This window comes from Pristiophorus japonicus, chromosome 10, assembly GCF_044704955.1.
Source record: "Pristiophorus japonicus isolate sPriJap1 chromosome 10, sPriJap1.hap1, whole genome shotgun sequence".
Lineage (NCBI taxonomy): Eukaryota > Metazoa > Chordata > Chondrichthyes > Pristiophoridae > Pristiophorus > Pristiophorus japonicus.
Window position 1 is genome coordinate 43,505,786 of NC_091986.1, and position 18,722 is coordinate 43,524,507.

The 18,722-nt window shown below is 38.1% G+C and overlaps 1 protein-coding gene across 3 annotated transcripts in view; it reads left to right on the plus strand.

The window, feature by feature from the left end:
* The window catches only part of clybl (citrate lyase beta like), a 187,422-nt gene extending 177,689 nt beyond the window's left edge, over nt 1-9,733 (plus strand). For all 3 annotated transcript variants that reach the window (XM_070891402.1, XM_070891401.1, XM_070891403.1), the window contains 5 exons: nt 965-1,066; nt 2,064-2,157; nt 2,795-2,962; nt 7,297-7,421; nt 8,483-9,733. In XM_070891402.1, coding sequence (XP_070747503.1) covers nt 965-1,066; nt 2,064-2,157; nt 2,795-2,962; nt 7,297-7,421; nt 8,483-8,578 — 585 coding nt within the window. In that variant the 3' untranslated portion in view covers nt 8,579-9,733. The remainder of the gene's footprint in view (nt 1-964; nt 1,067-2,063; nt 2,158-2,794; nt 2,963-7,296; nt 7,422-8,482) is intronic.
* The last annotated feature ends 8,989 nt before the right edge of the window (nt 9,734-18,722 follow it).

Here is an 18,722-nt window from a genome sequence, read left to right on the forward strand (position 1 = left end):
TATCAGTTATAGAACTATGATGATTGCAACTTAACCGTAGTACCTTTTATACTCTAATCCTGCCTCTGAAAGAAAAAAAGTAGTGTGCAAGAGCTTTTGTATGTTTCCAGATGATAGATTTTGGAATTTGGGCTACCCCACTGACAACCCAGTACTGGCTGTGAATTAGAGACAATTTTTCCAAGTCTTTGGTGTTCAAAGAAAGAAACTTGCTTTCTTTATGACTCCCCCTGTAAAACTCGAAGTATTAGGAAAATCATATTGCATAAAAGCTGAAAAGAGAGCTTGCCGATCTGAGAGGCTGATTCTTCATTCGGGAATTACACCACCGGCATAATAAAATGGCAAAAGGATTTGCCCATTGTGTAATCCTTGCCTTTCAGAATTCTGAATTATTAGACTTTGTGTCATAATATGTGTATTCATAACTTAGTCCAGTTTAATTCAAAACTGCTCAAGAAATTGAATAAGCTACTATGAGAGCTGGTGCAGCCTCAGTGTAAAACTACACACAAAAAAATGGAAATATACGTAAAGGTGTTAATTTCTGCGAGCATTTCTAGAACCGAGTATATTTATTCATTTAAGTGCATGTTTTTTTATTTGTACATGTTTTGAAATTAACGTATTACCGCATCGATAAATTAAGTGAATATTCAGCTATTAAGTTTTAGATCCAAATCGATCCAAGTTTTAATGACATGAGACTTATAAAATCTAGGTGTAAATTTTATTTTTACAAACTTTTAAAGTATTTTATACTCTCAAAGAAGTACACCACGATTTTCATGATCTTCTAAAAAGGCCTTGTAAATGCAATTGTACGTAATATAGAATTAAAAATTACTTTGCGTGTTATAGAAATTAAAACATTGGAGTACAAATCAAATCCTGTTTCAGGCGTTATTTCTTCATCTTTTTTAAACCGGAAAAAAAAAATGTATAAAATGATTTCCATTTCTAGTTTGCAGACAGATTTGCAAAATACTCAAAAGGTCGGACATTAAAGGAGCCGATGAATTTAATCACTTTCGTGGAGACGGCAGTAGGATTGCTGAATTTCAAGGTAATAATAATGTATTCAAACAAAATCATTTGTTTTAATCACGGATGAAAAGAGTGAGGCAAAAAAAAAGCACAGTGGGTCTTTTTGAATATGTAGAGTTTCTTTACCTTTGTTTCATAACATAAAACAGAGGCATCACAGTATTTAATACAGTTAATATTTCATTAGAAACTCAGTCCAGGCAACAAAAATTCAAATAAATATTTATTCTTTATTTACAACAAAGCAGTCACATGTCAGTGAAAATGTTGGACACATACAGTATGTAAGTAAAACTAGTTTTAAAATTGTCCGGATAACATTTAGTAATAAATCCTATTTTATAAGTAACTTTATGACCAAAAGACTTCTTTTATTTTGAAAAACATTAACAATAAGAATGTGTGAAATTAATGTGATGTTCTTAGAAAGAACGGAGACACCCTAAAGAGTTTATACTTAAATAGTAGTGATGAAAGGCATGCTGATTCTGAATATAAGTCCAAAAATATGTATGCAAATGTTTGAAGTATTTTTTTCTTTTTTAATGCAAGTTTTTTTAAGGATACAATAAGGTTATTGTGTTACTGTAACTCAAATATGTGACTTCCAAGAAAAGTATAAATACTTCTTGAAGTTGGCTAACCAGAATACCACAAGAAAAGTAAGTGGATAAACACACAGTAACTGAATTGTGGAGGGTTATACTTGTCGGAATTTTGTCTTTCATGAAGGAGTTTGCCAGGAAAAAGCTGCTGCTATTTTTTTTTGATTAGCATAATTTTCCTTTTTGCTAGCGATCCAAAAATATTACAAATAGAATTTTAACATTTACTTAACATGGCAAGAAGGAAAAAGCCTTAATGCGCCTTTCATATTGGTTGAACATTGCTTATATGGCTATTACATGTGTTCGAGCCCCTGATAATGTTAGCGTGATTGATATCCAGTTTATAAGTGACATGATGAAAAGAATATTCCATCGACATTGGTATTGCAAAATGTAATTTTCTTGAAGGCTGGATGTGAAGAAGCACAGCGTCTCGGAGCACATGCTGGCTTCCAGCTCGATGGAGTGGTGTTTGGATCGGATGATTTCTGTGCCAGTATAGGTGAGAGAAAGGGGCTTTTCCTCAATGTTTCTCTTTCCTTCAATTGTGGCCTACATTTTACTAAAGTCATGCTCATTCTTTGCCTTTTACTTTTTAGAATGTGTTTAAAAGTCTTGCGCGCTTTTACTTTTTAAAACAAATTAATAATTAAATTAGTAACCTTATTTCTATATCACTGAAATCAACTTTTGATCCACACTAGATATACTGCTTTGGCTTCATTTTGATTTTGATCATTGTAGTTAATAGCTAACTTTAAAAACAAATTCATGAAATATTTACATATTCCTGGTTTCCAGTTCCAACGGAACGTTTTAGTTGTACTAGATTTTGTTCGATATTTAAATTGTTAATTTATTTAATTATTACCAACAGTAGCCAGAAATATAAAAGCAAAGTATGGGATTAATTATGGTTTATGAGAAATATTTTCATCGAGCTTTTAGCAAACAATTAAGCACCTTTTAATTTAATTTCATTTGGCATGAATCAACTATTTTACAACTTGAAATGTATCTGTAATATCCAACGAAAAGAAATCTGTACAGCTTATGGGATGTAACTATTTCAGAACCGATTTGTGAAATCATTTCCTTGTGGTAGTTGCCATTGTGCTACTTTTGTTCAACTGTTCCAGGTGCCACAAGAACTGAGGATGCTCGAGAGCTTGTTTATGCGAGGCAGAAGATTGTTGTTATAGCAAAGGCTTTTGGTCTGCAGGCCATAGACCTTGTCTATATCGACTACAAGGATGAGAAGGGCTTATGCAGGCAGTCGAGAGAGGGTGCCTTGATGGGGTTCACTGGTATGTCTTCCAGCTGATCATGCTCTTCATTTAATTTTTAAAATCTTTTTATAATAGTGTAAAAGTACAAAAAGTGCATCTGTGCGTTGCTCTAGACATGACATCAAAAATGTTTTATATTTTTGACGTATTCAGGGAGGTTAACAGGCGATATATAATGTGTCGTGTGCCAGGAGTTTGAAGTGGTTAATAAAATGTTTAAATGTGGACCTTCATATTTTAATTATTTAACAGGAAATCATTCTTTAATGAGGAATAAACACTGATGCATATTTCCATAGGTGCTTGAATTTGTACAAATTATATCAAATTGATTATTTAGAAATTCTATTAAAAATTAAGCAATTTGAATTGTTTTTGAACATATCGTTCTCCAACTTAATTACACAGGTGATATTGCAAAGTGGGTTTCCCCAATAAATCCTTGTTGTGTTAACTTTCCTTTTTGATAGACTTTAAGTAACTAAAATAAATATTATTAAGTAACTCATTAAGACTTAACAGATGTAAAATAGCCTCTGTGACAGTAATGGTTACAGAGATATTATGCAAATTGTGTCCCATAACTAATAACCATTTCAACCGGCGCTGAACTCAGCATTAGGTTAAAATATAAATATAAACCAGAAAGTGTCACAAGACGCGTCAACATCTGAAAGAGGAAAATAGATGTGAACCTCTTTTGGAACCCAAACTGCTAACCTTTCACTTTCTGATGCTGATCAGAGAATCATAGAATGTTAGAGCACAGAAATTAGGCCATTCAGCCCATCGGGTCTGTTCCAGTGAAACCTGCTGTACATTTACTATATTTTCTGGGTTTAAAAAAATATATATTTCAGATTTCAAACATTTGTGGTTTTCCTCTTTCTCTGTTAAATAAGATGTAGCCCATCGAAAACGGAGAGACTATATAGCTCACTTGTCCCAAATTGTGCAGACAGGCGAATTGGATCAGAACTAAACCGTACTGCTTAAATGAGCTGTGGTTTTACTGCACCCGATTTAAATGTATTTTTTTCAGGAAATAAAACTATTTGTTTGCAGAAGAGGGAAATGTTTTACAATAAAATGGTAACAGTTTTGTGCAGCAAAGTCTCCCTTAAAAACCTGCAATGCGTTCACTGGAATAGTATTTTTATTTAATAAAAATTAACATTTAGGTATCAACAGCATAAACTTTAAAATTAAACTCATTTCTAACTTGTATGGGAGACTGCTTAGTTTGGAAAGGTGGCCTGGAACAGGGAAAATTTAGTCTCGCGCAAAGTGGAAAGTCATAAATATGAAATGACCATATCTGTTGTAGCTCTTTTTGTTTCGGACACAAAATAAAAAGGGCTCTTAATGTCGAACTCTTAGCATGAATCTGACAAACATTGATCTGAAACAGGACATATCAAATGGTGTTGTACAATGGCATATTTTCATGGCTATAAATAATCATGCTTTAGCAATCTTTTCTGATTTTCATGCTCTTAGCTCACGATTAACACGCATAATTTTTGTCAATCGGCAACATAAAAATATCACCTCACTGCACTAAATAAAAACCAAACGTTTTCTTTATAGAGAAGAATAACATTCCTGTGAATATGGTTTGGTGTTTGATTCGTTTGTGAAAACTTTGCAGCTCACATAATTAAACCGTGAGAAAGCAATTTGGAACATGTTTTAAAAATGTTAAGTGCTGATTGCTGATTTTTCTCTACCTGCAACTGTGTTAAATTAACAATATGCTTTTATAATTCTAGGCATAAAATTAACAATGCATTTTTTAATAATTCTATGACTGGACTTATAACAGTGAATAAAATGTAATGGAAGTTTTTCAGCAAAACAATAATTATATTATTTAAAACATTTAACCAGTCCTTTAGCCCTCTGGGAAAATTATTCAGGAATTCACTTAAAAAGTGCAACAATTAAATATTTAAAGTTCCTTGCATGTATGTAGTTGCATTTTATAATGATATTCATTTTGACAGAAATTCACGAATATTCTTGCTGTTGCATAGAATATTTTTGAGAGCTTACAGGAACTGAAATTAATCTTTCCCTGCTTGCTATTAATGAGACATTATTTGGATGATCCAGATTTGCAAATAAATATTTGTAATGTTTCAAAGCCATGCGGTTGGAAAATAGATTATTAACATATTTGGCACAAATGTGTCCGTTTGCACAGTGTCTTTTTACAGATGCTTATTAAAGAACAGTTCTCTGTGACAGTCAAAGCAATCTGCGCTACGAACTAGCAGGAGAGAGCTTAAGCAACAGTGTACTAATTTTGCATATCTAACGCACTGAGGCTATCCGATTCAAAATATTTTCATGAAGGAATTAGACTCGTGCGCAAAATCTAACTATAGAAATTGACTTATTTTTGAAGGTCACATGGAATGGTCAAAATAATGAGTGGTGAAAGAGAATACTGCATTATAGTGTCATTAACAGGCTGAGAATCCAGTGATTATAGCCTTTCACCTACATTCAGATGTACATTAGACATGCAGCTAATTCATGTTTTATTTTTTTAAACCTGATTCTCACCCCCCCCCCACACACACACACACACACACACACACAAATAATTGTCTCATCATGCCCCCACTTCTGAGTTCCAGCACTACATTCCCTCTTTGACTGGGAAGACAGCATAATCCGAGACTCAGAAATTTCCAAGGCGTCCAGCGACGCTATCCCATGGCCAGTGGTTCAGAAGCGCTCTGTTGATCCTGGGCACAATTGATCCTGCCAGTTTTGTTTTGTTTTCCTTCTGTTACTGTGCCCGAAGAGAGTAGATTTTTGCTGCCATTGTGGCTACTGCTGAAAGAATCTCGGTCAGTAAAGTCAGGTAAGTTTGAGTGTCTAATACAGCTTAGCATTCAAACTTGAGACTCTGATCTGGAGGCTTACAGGACAAAATCCATGAATTGATATATTATATAATCTGCATCTAACACTTTTCATGCAATACATATAAAATAAACCATGCTAACTATTATATATATATAATAATACATACTAACATATATATACTATATACTATTATTTATAAATAAAATGACAAAGTATACTATAATATATGCGTGTGTGTGTATATATATAAATAAAATAATACATACTATCATACATAATAAAACATACTAACTATTCTATGTCTATAATAAAACATAATTTTAAAAATTAATACATATTAACAATTATATATATATGTAACTAAAATAATAAAGCGTGTTATTTTATATAGATGTATATCTATATAAAATACACACTAATTATAGATATATAACTATTGGAATTCTAATAGTGTTGTTTACATAGTTCTGAAATATGACCAACATCTTATTTTGTATATACCTTGCATCTAATCAAACCCATTTTATCTTTTGTATTCTTATTGATACCAACTTGGACACGCTAGTCTAGAGTGTTAAATGTTTACAATTTAACTTGAAGCTCTACGAAATGTTTTAATGACATTTATGATGGTGCCCAGTAACATACCACATTTTGAAACCACATAAATCCACTCCCTGTATGAGGTTGTCTTTGAAATGCACACAGCCATATTTTACTTGATGGGTATTTTAGAATCGTAGCGTGAATTTTGTGCACAATGCATTTCAACCAAATGTATTCAATTGGATAATAAACATTAGAAATCAGTATTCGTCACAACTCGACACAAGTAATTTTAGAGATTAATTACCTACAATTGAAAAATAAATTGAATTGCCACAATTAGTGGGATTAGGCTGGATAGCTCTTGGTCGGCTGGGCCCGGACACGAAGGGCCGAAATGGTCTCCTTCCATGCTGTAAATTTCTATGATTCTATGAATTAAATCGTAGAAAGGCATTCTGCTTATCAATGGTCTGTAGAAGGCCAGAACCTTCTATCTAACCACCAAACAGACAAGGTGTGAAATGATTATTGCAAATATATTTACAAAGATAATTTTAGACCCCAAAGTACAAAATAATATTTAAATGACTATATATAAAGTGCACAATTCTGCAAATATTTTAATTGAAGTTAATTATGATTAAAATGGCAGCCTTCTGCTGAATAACTTATTTATTCAACACCTTCATTGCTAACAAAGTAGATATGTTAAAGAAAGATATATCTGCATGCACATATATAAAATATTAACAGTCATCCTTACAGAGGATGATTGATGTGACAAAATGCTACAGCTGGCTTGACTAATGATCCATGCAGGATATTAGCTAATATTTCACAATAAATGTGCTGTGTATTTTTGAAAACATATCTTTGTGAGTACTGTGTATAATAATAAATTGCGATGTGATATCTGTGCCCAGGTAAACAAGTGATTCACCCCAGTCAGATTCCAATTGTACAAGAAGCATTTACCCCAAGTCCTGAGAGACTGAAATGGGCTCGGGAACTGATTGATGCTTTTGAAGAACATCAGAAACTGGGAAAGGTGAACTTTAGTATTTGCACGCCACATCCTTACTTCATTATTCGAACAGTTTGATTTATGGCCAAATTGAAGTTTTGCTGGGTTTTTTGCAACTGCATGTTAAGATTATTAAATCTCTGTATGAGAGCTAAATTCTTCAAATGGGATTAGAACATTCTGAGGCCCATTAGTGTGGCAATTGGAAGGAAATTAGCAATGTTGCATTGCTTTCCTAATTTATTGCATCATTGAATCGCATTGTGCGTCCTGCTCTGTGGGTTATTGTTGTATATATATTTCAGTGGTGATCCACAGTCTGCTCCCGCTTTGTCCCAGTGATGCTCAGATTAAGGATAGCCTGGAGGAAGAATTTGTGGTAATCGTGGTGTTGTCAGTTAATTATCTTAGAAGGACCTTATGTTTGCATCCTATGAACTCTTCCATAGGAACTATTTAACACCCTATAATCCTCATCATCCATCCCAACAGTTGCCCAATCTTGGGGTCTTCCTTTATAAGAATTTTTTGTTCAGAATCAAATTTGTTGGCATGAAAAAAAACCATCATATTTTGGTTTCTTCAGTTGCAGGGGTAGCTATTCATAAATCTTGAAAAGTTATAGAAGCAAATCTTTGTTATTAATTCTGTAAAATTAAGTCCTTGCAAATTGTGATAAGATATAAGAATGTTTTTTTCTTTTTACTACAAGGTGTCTATTAGGAAGTGTATGTAATTATTAATTGTGACGCATTTGAAGGAAACTATTTATAATTTTAGATGAAGTTAATAGAGTACTATGCCAAGATAATTCAAAATAAATTGGCATCCTATCCTAACTCCAGCATGGAGAGAAAATTACGTACTTTCTACTGAAATACATCTTACATGAACTGTGTTGAAAATATTTAATCTTGATCTCTGAATGTAAAAGATAACATTGTAGCATTAATGCTTTCAATCTTCAAATACTTGACTTCGCAATGCTCCGAAGGGATGGGGAACCCTCTGGGAATTAAAAAGCGACAGTATGATGTGGTCCTGAGAAGCAAAAAGTTTATATTTTATTTTTCTGATTATGCCAGGGAGCCTTTACTTTACACGGAAGTATGATCGACATGCCGTCTTTGAAACAGGCACAGAACATCGTCACGCTGGCCACATCCATCAAAGAAATGTGAAAGCTCAAAAGAAGATAGCGTTGGACCGTCAATCACTAGCAGATGCAGTGGTGAGCAGAAAACTGAGACAGAGACCAGTTGCTTGTGGAGGTCACTGCATCACTGCTGTAGTTTAATAATGTGATACCTTAAGACCTATGCCATTGTAATTAAAAATAAACATGTTAAATTTTTTTGGATAGTACTGTCATATGAGATTGTCCAGCCCAAACTCCCTTACTGAGTGTTGGCAGTTGTGCAGAACTAGCCCCCGGTAACGTCACACTGTATAGTTAGGGACACTGATAGGTGCAGAGTTGTGGTAATTTTTCCCGATGTAACGATTAGAAGCACAGTGCAGCGGAACTTCTCCGGGTGGACCCCTGTTAGTTTTTGCATCACATTAAAAGAAACACTGCTGCAGGTCAGATGTGTTAGCTGGTTAACAGGCTGGGGCACAAGGCTGTTTAACTAGAGGTTTGCCCAGCTTGTAGTGGGGTAAATAAACATAACCACATCGCCCATTGTTACACAGTGCAGCAGAGAGCCTGTGCTAAAGGGTTAAGTGTTGCAAAGAGATGGAAATTTGATTACTACAGAAATTTGCATTGCTGAGAAAGGTCTTCAGAAAGCGAGGGTTTTTTCACAAATTAAAAATTAAAACATATTTGACCCAAGGCTTAAACATCAGCCGATCTGCATGCTCCATACACACACAGACTGCAGGATATGCTTTTAATATTTCTTCCATTTTTTAAAAAGGAAATATTAATTGTGAAGTGTTAATGAAGATATATTTTTGATTTTGGCCCTTTATATGTTAAATTTAAAAATGAGAAATTTCTAAAATTGTTTTGCTATCCTATGCTTAATTACCTTTCCACATTTTTCTTTAAAAAGCCAATAATGATAGTATATACTGAGACCATCAATGCTATGCAGCTGTGCAGTTTTATTTAATTAAACAGCTATAGTTGTGCTGGACCATCTCACACAGAGTCGGCTTTTCTGGACCCATATTGTACTTTCTACTGTCAAAGATTTTTTTGTTTCATCTTTTTTGAAATAAGACTACTTCGGTACATCAGTAGCATTGCTTGCAAATATGGATACAGGAAATGTTTTGTAGCTGTGCAGTGACTCGAGACAATCATCTGAATAAAATGAACACATCATGCAAAGCAAAATGTTTTTGGTGTGTTTTGTTTTCACATCTACCAGACACTGGGGCCACAGTAAAAACAAAGCCAAGGGCAGTCTAAAAATCCTTTTCTACAAATCAAACTTGTAACATGGATCTAGAGTTACGTGTGGCTCCGAAGGGGCTGGAAGTCATGTAGCGTTCAAAGTGCAAATAACGCTGCTGAACACTCTATCTTTGTCACTTGGTACTGTAAATAATGTAGGACAGGTGTTACTGCACGAAGCAAAGAAAGGCACTTTAAACATCACTATTATCTTGCAAATATCCATTTGCTGCTAACAGCCCAACTTCTTTGGCTTTTTCAGAGTGAATGGGTTATTTGAATTAGTATTGAATGCATATTTCCTTCCAGACCAAAAAAAAATAACCTCTCCTTGGTGGTGATAAAGCGAAGCCCCATCTGCCCCTCCCAGGTGAACTTTAACGGTCCCACGGGCACTATTTCGAAGAGGAGCAGGGGAATTCTCCACAGTGTCCTGGGCCAATATTTATTCCTCAACCAACATAGAAACATAGAAAATAGGTGCAGGAGTAGGCCATTCGGCCCTTCGAGCCTGCACCGCCATTCAATGAGTTCATGGCTGAACATGCAACTTCAGTACCCCATTCCTGCTTTCTCGCCATACCCCTTGATCCCCCTAGTAGTAAGGACTACATCTAACTCCATTTTGAATATATTTAGTGAATTGGCCTCAACAACTTTCTGTGGTAGAGAATTCCACAGGTTCACCACTCTCTGGGTGAAGAAGTTTCTCCTCATCTCGGTCCTAAATGGCTTAGCCCTTATCCTTAGACTGTGACCCCTGGTTCTGGACTTCCCCAACATTGGGAACATTCTTCCTGCATCTAACCTGTCTAAACCCGTCAGAATTTTAAACGTTTCAATGAGATCCCCTCTCATTCTTCTGAACTCCAGTGAATACAAGCCCAGTTGATCCAGTCTTTCTTGATATGTCAGTCCCACCATCCCGGGAATCAGTCTGGTGAACCTTCGCTGCACTCCCTCAATAGCAAGAATGTCCTTCCTCAAGTTAGGAGACCAAAACTGTACACAATACTCCAGGTGTGGCCTCACCAAGGCCCTGTACAACTGTGGTAACACCTCCCTGCCCCTGTACATCACTAAAACCAGATTATCTGGTCATTATCACATTGCTGATTGTGGGAGCTTGCTGTGTGCAAATTGGCTGCCGCATTTCCGACATTACAACAGTGACTACACTTCAGAAAAAGTACCTCATTGGCTGTAAAGCGCTTTGAGACGCCCTGAGGTTGTGAAAGTCGCTATATGAATGCACGTCTTTCTTCAAATTTGAAATGTACTGGAATTAATTGTTTATTTCACGTCGGTCTATAGGTTAGTTTGTTCTATTTTTCAGTTGAAACATTGATAACGTAAACCATTGGAAAATTAAGATTTCAGGAGCTGTTTTGATTTAATTTAGCATCTGATATTATAAAAGAATGTATGCCTTTCACAACATCAGGACATCCCAAAGTACTTTATATCATTTGCACACAGCAAGCTCCCACAAACAGCAGTGTGTAATGACCAGATAATCGGTTTTAGTGATGTTCATTGAGGGATAAATATTGTCCAGGACACCGGGGATGAACGCCACTTGCGTCCACCTGAGGGGGCAGACAGGGCCTCAGTTTAACATTTCATCCGCAAGTGCAGCGCTTTCACGGGACTGCACTGGAGGGTCAGCCTCGATTTTTGTGCTCAAGTCTCTGAAGTGGGGCTTGAACCCACAACCTTCTGACTCAGAGGCGAGAGTATTACCAACTGAGCCACGTTGACACTTATGGGCAGTAGTTTATAGACTTACTACCTGTTCTACTTGTGAATTATATATTTTTTTTACATGTATAAATTTGCTTTATCCATTTTACCACTTATGCATTTGAACTTTATTAATCGTTCAAATTGTGGTACATTCATAAGCTTCCTTGTCATTAAATTAATTTTTGCCAAAGTGTATTTAAATATTACTGATGGTTTTTTAAAATGTCTTCACTTTAGATTGAGTGGATACATGAATATTGTTCTCAATTGGTTGAGAATATAATTTTCAATGTTTCAACTGAAAAGGACTAGTCAGGTACAAAAAGATCTGAGCTCTTGCTGTAGGTTGAAAATTTCTTGGCTTCGAGGGTCTGCAGCACAGATTCTCCAGAATGATACCGGGGCTAAAGGGGTTAAATTATGAAGTGCATAGACTAGGATTGTATTCCCTCAAATATAGATTAACAGGTGGTCTAATTGAGATATTTAACATGATCAAGAGAGTTGGTACGGTAGATGGAGTGCAACTATTTCCTCTGGTGGGGGAATCCAGAACAAGGGGGCATAAACTTAAAATTAGAGCTCGGCTGTTCTTAGGTGATGTCAGGAAGCAATTTTTCACACAAAGGGAAGTCGAAATCTCTCCCTCAAAAGGCTGTTGAGGCCGGGGGTCAATTGAAAATTTCCAAACTGAGATTGATAGATTTTTTATTGGGTAAGGGTATTAAGGGTTACGGAACCAAGGCGGGTAGATAGAGTTAAGATACAGATCAGCCGTGGTCTGATTGAATGGAGGAACAGGCTTGAGGGGCTGAGTGGGCTCCTCCTGTTCCTATAAAGGGCATTCACTTTTAGATTAGGAAAGCTGGATTGTGATCAATAAACCCCAAAGCAACCCAGACTTCTAGGCATTCTGATACACTTAGTATGGTCCTGGGCTTCACTTTGTCATAGCACATTCCATCCTTAGCACATGCCCAATACATAACCTGCAAATGGGTATGGCAATATAGCAGCAACTGTGAAACACTGGGCCGTAATTTGCGGTGCCTACGGGTGCGCACGCGCCCATAGAGGCAGGACAAGTTCCGGGTTCAGGCATGCGAAGTGCATGCGCTAAAACCCAAGACTTGCGATCTGTCAGGAATCTTCTTGAAAGATCGCCGCATCCCTGGGAAAAAAGCCTAACTTCTGCCCAGCAAATGACCGTAAAATTCTTACGCCTGGTAAAAACAAGCGCAAGGCCTGCTTTTACCAGTGTAAGACTTTAAAAGAGCAGAAAATTAATCTTTAAAAATAATTTATGTATTTAAAAACCTGTGAATAAATGTTAGTTTATTTTTAGCCCCTTTGAAATATGTAGATTTATTTTTCCAAAAATTTAAATTTTTGTTTTAAATATTTAATTAAATGCCATTTTGATTAATTTTAAATGCGATTTTTATTTATTTATATGAAGTCTACTTGTTTTTTTGAGGGTATTCCCATTCATACTTATGGTGATTCCCTACATACGGAATCGTCGCAAGCATGAATGGGGATCTCCCTTCTCTGATTGGTTGGGCCGGCCCATGTGATCCCAGGGGCGCTTGCGAGCCGCCTGCACTCCTGGGATACATGGTTCTCTACGCAGGCCTACACGTAGAGGCCCAGGAGCGCGAGTCGCTCTCGATGCCGAGGCAGATGGTAAGTTCGTAGATTTTTTTGCTGGTCAGAGACATCCGCCCGCGGGAAACCGCCGACCACAAATTCACGGCCAATGTGTATATATTTTTGCACTTTACGTGGAGTACTATTCTAAAAAGATTCAGTCATATTCAAGTAACTAAACCACAACTTGTGTGTAATTGGTATTATGACAAGAGACTCATTTTATGAAATTATAGTGCATGCCTCCAAATGCACCAAAAATGATCTCCATCTCTCACTGTCACATACAATGCACACGCAAGCCTACCTACATATCTGTGCCTGACCCCAACTGTACACTGTGTTATTTATTGCATTCCTCTAACCTATTGACTTAGTGTTATGTGTAATTGTTTTACAGGACTCTTGTACTGCACCCTAATAAGTATCTGCTTGTCAAATGCCTTAATGGGGATCATGAATTAGTAACTGTATCAACAGAGTTAGTGAGTAACAATTCAGCATTGAAATCAGATCTGTACTTTAGAACTTATAATCTATTTTTTTTAATTTAAAGAGCACATAACCTTCAGTGTAACCAGATTATGACAGCATAAATCATAAAATAAGATTTAATATTAGGTAAACTGTGAATGTACTGATGTTAAATATACCAGTTCTAAATCTCCAATAGTAACATGAAACCGAAATAATCCCATGGACCTAGTAAAATCTACATTGTATGTTTTGCATAATATTTTCATTCATCTCAACGGGACATGCAGGCAACATTTGTTTTATTCTGTTAATTCATGCCTAGGGCTTTCCCAACCTCTGTCTTCATTGTTTTAAGGTCCTTTATTACAATCTTTGACAACATCATCTTCACAACAGAGAGAATTTTCCAATTAAATAAATCGTTTCATTTAAATTAAAACCGACTTCAGTAATTTATTGATCTTTAGGGACAAAAGGGAAATGTATCAAATGTTGCCTGTCTAACATTCATTAGCTTAATAAAGCATCGAGGGGGAGTGGCTAAGGGGAATGCTTGATGAATCCCAGTTATCTGATTGATTTTTGCAAGATTTATCTTTAGCAAAAGCCCATAATATTGTTGCTTATCTTCAGAAATATAAATGTGTTTTTCTTGATGGCTAAATGAATTTATCCTGTGAGTAATACAGATTAGGTAGGCCTCGCCAGGTTCCGTCTCCAGTCTGCGCTGAGTTAGCAGATCCCAGTCCGCAGGATCATAGGAGCATTACAATTGGTCTCCGCACCTTTGCTTTAGGGACAGGAAAATCATAATTCCCACTCCGGGTCGCTCTCCAGCGGCCCCTGCTGGATTGTGTGTGTGTGTGTTGGGAGTGTGTGTGTCGGTTATGAACAGAATCAGGCTCAGCTGTGATGTCTTCAAATAGCTGACTGATACGTACTTTAAGTGCCAGCTGTGGCTCAGTGAGTAGCACCCTTGTCTCTGAGTCAGAAGATTGTGGGTTCAAGTCCCACTCCAGGGACTTGAGCATCAAAATCTTGACACACTCCAGTGCAATGCTGAGGGAGTGCTGCACTCAGAGGTGACATCTTTCGGATAAGATGTTAAACTGAGGCCCTGTCTGCTCTCCCAGGTGAACATAAAAGATCCCATGGCACTATTTTGAAGAAGAACAGGTGAGTTCTCCCTGGTGTCGTGGCCGATGTCCCTCAATCAACATCACAAAAACCAAATTATCTGATGATTATCACATGGCTGTTTGTGAGAGCTGTGTGCAAATTGGCTGATGCTTTTCCTGCATTACAACAATGACTATACTTCAAAAGTACTTCATTGGCTGTGAAACGCTTTGGGACGCCCTGAGGTTGTGAAAGGTGTTATATAAATGCAAGTCTTTTTTTCTTTCTTACTGTCAAGGCTTACACACGAATAATAGAGACTTGAGTGAGATGGTGGGTGATGCCGGTCAACACACCAAGAAGTCAACCCCATCAACAGAGGAAGGAAGAAAATTGGTGAAGATAAAATGAAAATCTAATGCGTGAAAGAGGAAAGTATGGGCAGGGAGCCCAGATTTGGTGCCCCACACTCACGTTCTTTCAGTAATCGTGTTGCATGATATATCAACAGGTGACATGAAGACCATGAACCTCACATGTCTTCGACATCATCAAAAACCCTTGATTCAGTTGCAGACTTTAAACTCACTCCCCTGCCCCTTCTGTCACTGCTTTAAAATTATGAAAGGTTTTGATAGGGGATACAGAGATAAATGTTTCCACTTGTGGGGAAGAGCATAACTAAAGGCCATCAATATAAGATAGTCACCAAGAAATCCAGTAGGGAATTCAGAAGAAACTTCTTTACCCAGAGAGTGGTGAGAATGTGGAACTTGCTACCACAGGGAGTGGATGAGGCAAATAGTACAGATGCATTTAAGGGGAAGCTAGTTAAGTATATTAGGGAGAAGGGAATAGAGGGTTATGCTGATAGATTCTGATGAGGAAAGACGGGAGGAGGCTCGAGTGGAGCATGAATGCTGGCACGGACTGGTTGGGCCGAATGGCCTGCTTTTGTGCCGTATATCCTACATAACCCAAAGTAATTCTTATTGGGAGAGAATGAGTAAACAAGTCACCCAATGGCACTTCTGTGTTCCTAAGACCAGTTGACTGTTTTCCTAGGTGTGGAGTTATTAATAGTGAAGGAGCAGGGAGGAGAACATATTTCTTTCATGAGAAAACCTTTATAATTCCAACTGTTTTTCCCCTAAAACTCATCTAAAACTCTGCTGCCTGTATCTTAACTCGCACCAAGTCCCATTCACTCATCCCAGCTTTCAAAGCCCTCCATGGTCTCATCCCCTCCCTATCTCTGCAATCTCTTCCAGCTCTACAACCCTCTGAGATCTCTGCACTCCTTCAATTCTGGCCTCTTGCGCATCCTCAATTAATTCGCCCCTATCATTGGTGGCCGTGCCTTCAGCTGCCTGGAATTTGCTCCCTAAACCTCTCCGCCTCTCTATCTCTCTCTCCTTCTTTAAGTAGCTCCTTAAAACCTACCTCTTTGACTAAGCTTTTAATCACCTGTTCCTAATACCCCTTTATGTGGTTCGATGTCAATTTTTGTCTAATAACGCTCCTGTGTAGTGCCTTGGGATGTTTCACAATTATAAAGAAATTATATAAATGCAAGTTGTTGTTGCTAAAAGAACAAAATAGCTCCCCCAATCTCTCAGCAAGCTTTTCCAAAGCATAGTTGAATTTTACAAACCAAGAAGACCCCAGATTTGATTGACCAATCTGTTCCGAGTATTTACGTGCGAATCTTGTTAGGCTATTTGAGCAAGAGCTACGTCAAAGCTAAGTTTGACTTTGTTCTGATATAACCACTAGCCATGGCAACAATAGGCGCGCAACAATTGGCATCAACTCCCCAGGGTTAGGAAAAAAAAAACACCCGGGCTTTGTGCTCCTGATTATTACCCATTGATTGGCCCCCGCTGAAGAAATGTGGACATTAGAGTAGACTCACGGTGCTACCCTTTCCCACCCTTCTTCATCCACCTACCCCCACACTCAAATAGCCTGTGGAATCACACATGAATAATAACTACCATGGAAAGGTCCCGCAGAGCAAACAGTGTGGAACGGTGTTCTTGCAAGGAGTCAATGCCTCAAGAGGGGATAAAATGGACATGAAAAAAATCCAAGCTAATATAGAAGTTAAAAAATGCCACACTGGTTGCAGTAATCCAACACTTAAATAACAAATAACAGTTTGGCATTTGTAATTATACCATAAACTATGTTTGCAGCATACGCATCTAATTTTTATAGATTCGTACAGCACAGAAGGAGGCCATTCGGCCCAACATGTCTGTGCCGGCTCTTTGAAAGTGTAGCCCACTCCCCCCTGCTCCTTCCCCATAGGCCTACAAAGTTTCTGGGCTGAAATATTGTTTTTATTGTTTCATTTGTTTTTCCATGACTGGAGATTAGGCTGTCATAGTCACGTGATACAAATATGACAGTCGTATCACTAAACCGAGACCTGGAGAAATGGGCTGAAAGCCCTCGGGCTGAAAATTCATTGTAGCCCAGTTTGAGGTGGTAACACCATCTGGTCGCTAACTTTAGATGTTTACTGCCTCCAACTGGAATATTCACTTTTAGCTTCCTAAGAGGGGAGTGGGGCGCTAAGGGGTTCCACGCCCCTCTTAGGGAGCTAACCCTGATTCTTGGGTCACTGTTGTAGGAGCCGGCATCCTAGGGTCTAAAGGGGAGGTCAGCTGGACCACCCGAAAAGTTAAAGAAAAGCCAAGGTAGCTAAACAATAGTGTCCAGCATCTAGGAGACATGCATTAATGGGGAAGAAAAATCATTTTAACTGCCCACCTGCTCCCCCTCGGACATATTGCCCCGGAAGCTTCTCTGTGACGCCTGCTTTCCCTGTCGGAATTAGCGCCAGGCGCTACGTCAGGCGAAAGCAGTCAAGTTCGCAACCACAGCACTACAGGGGCGTTGCACACTTTTGACGTCACCAAGTGGGTGGCGCTAGAGTGTGCAGCACTAACTGTCAGTGCTGCTGCTTAACCTCCAGAGGTTCGCGGGAGGCACTGACAGCGCGGCGTCGGGTGGTAAGTGCTTAGCGGTCCGTTACCGCCCCTCTCGGACACTAACAGGTGGCACAAAGCAATTGAATGTCTAGCCCCTAATGTTTGAGTGGGTAAATGTGTGGTGCTGAAACATACAGGTTGAGGAACACGAGGAGGCCATTCCGCCATTCAATTAGATCGTGGCTGATCTGAACCTTAACTCCATTAACCCACCTTGGTTCTGTAACTCTTAATACCCTTGCCTATCAAAAATAAATTTGTGTTGAGTTAGTTGAGCTCAAATAGAGCTGCAGTAGGGGTGCAAAATATGGTTCTGACATCCCAGAATGCTGGAAGGGAAAAACTAGTCAGTGTTCTCAGTCCTGCTGCCTCTGGTGTCAGCTGTGGCTCAGTGAGTAGCACTCTCGCCTCTGAGTCAGAAGTTTCAACTCCCACTCCAGAGACTTGAGCACAAGATCTAGGCTGACTCTGCCAGTGCAGTGCTGAGGGAGTGCTGCACTGTCATAGATGGTATCAGGTGGATGTGAAAGATTCCATGGCACTATTTAAAAAAAAGCAGGGGAGCTGTGCACAGTGTCGTGGGCCAATATTTATCCTGCAATCAATAACTAAAACCGATTATCCGGTCATTATCACATTGCTGTTTGTGGGAGCTTGCTGTGCAGAAATTGACTGCTGCGTTTCCTACGTTACAATAGTGACTACACTTCAAAAAGTACTTGATTGGCTGTAACGAGCTTCAGGAAGCCTTGAAGTGGTGAAATACTTTTTTATTCAGTTACTATCCTGCGCGTACATGTATTTGGGCATTAGATAGCAATAGTGTTGTGCTCTGTGAATACTGTGCCAAGAAAGGGCCTGGAAGAAGAACTGAAGGGTTGGTATCTATAGAACTCTACACCGGCATAAGGAAGAACCTTCAGGAGA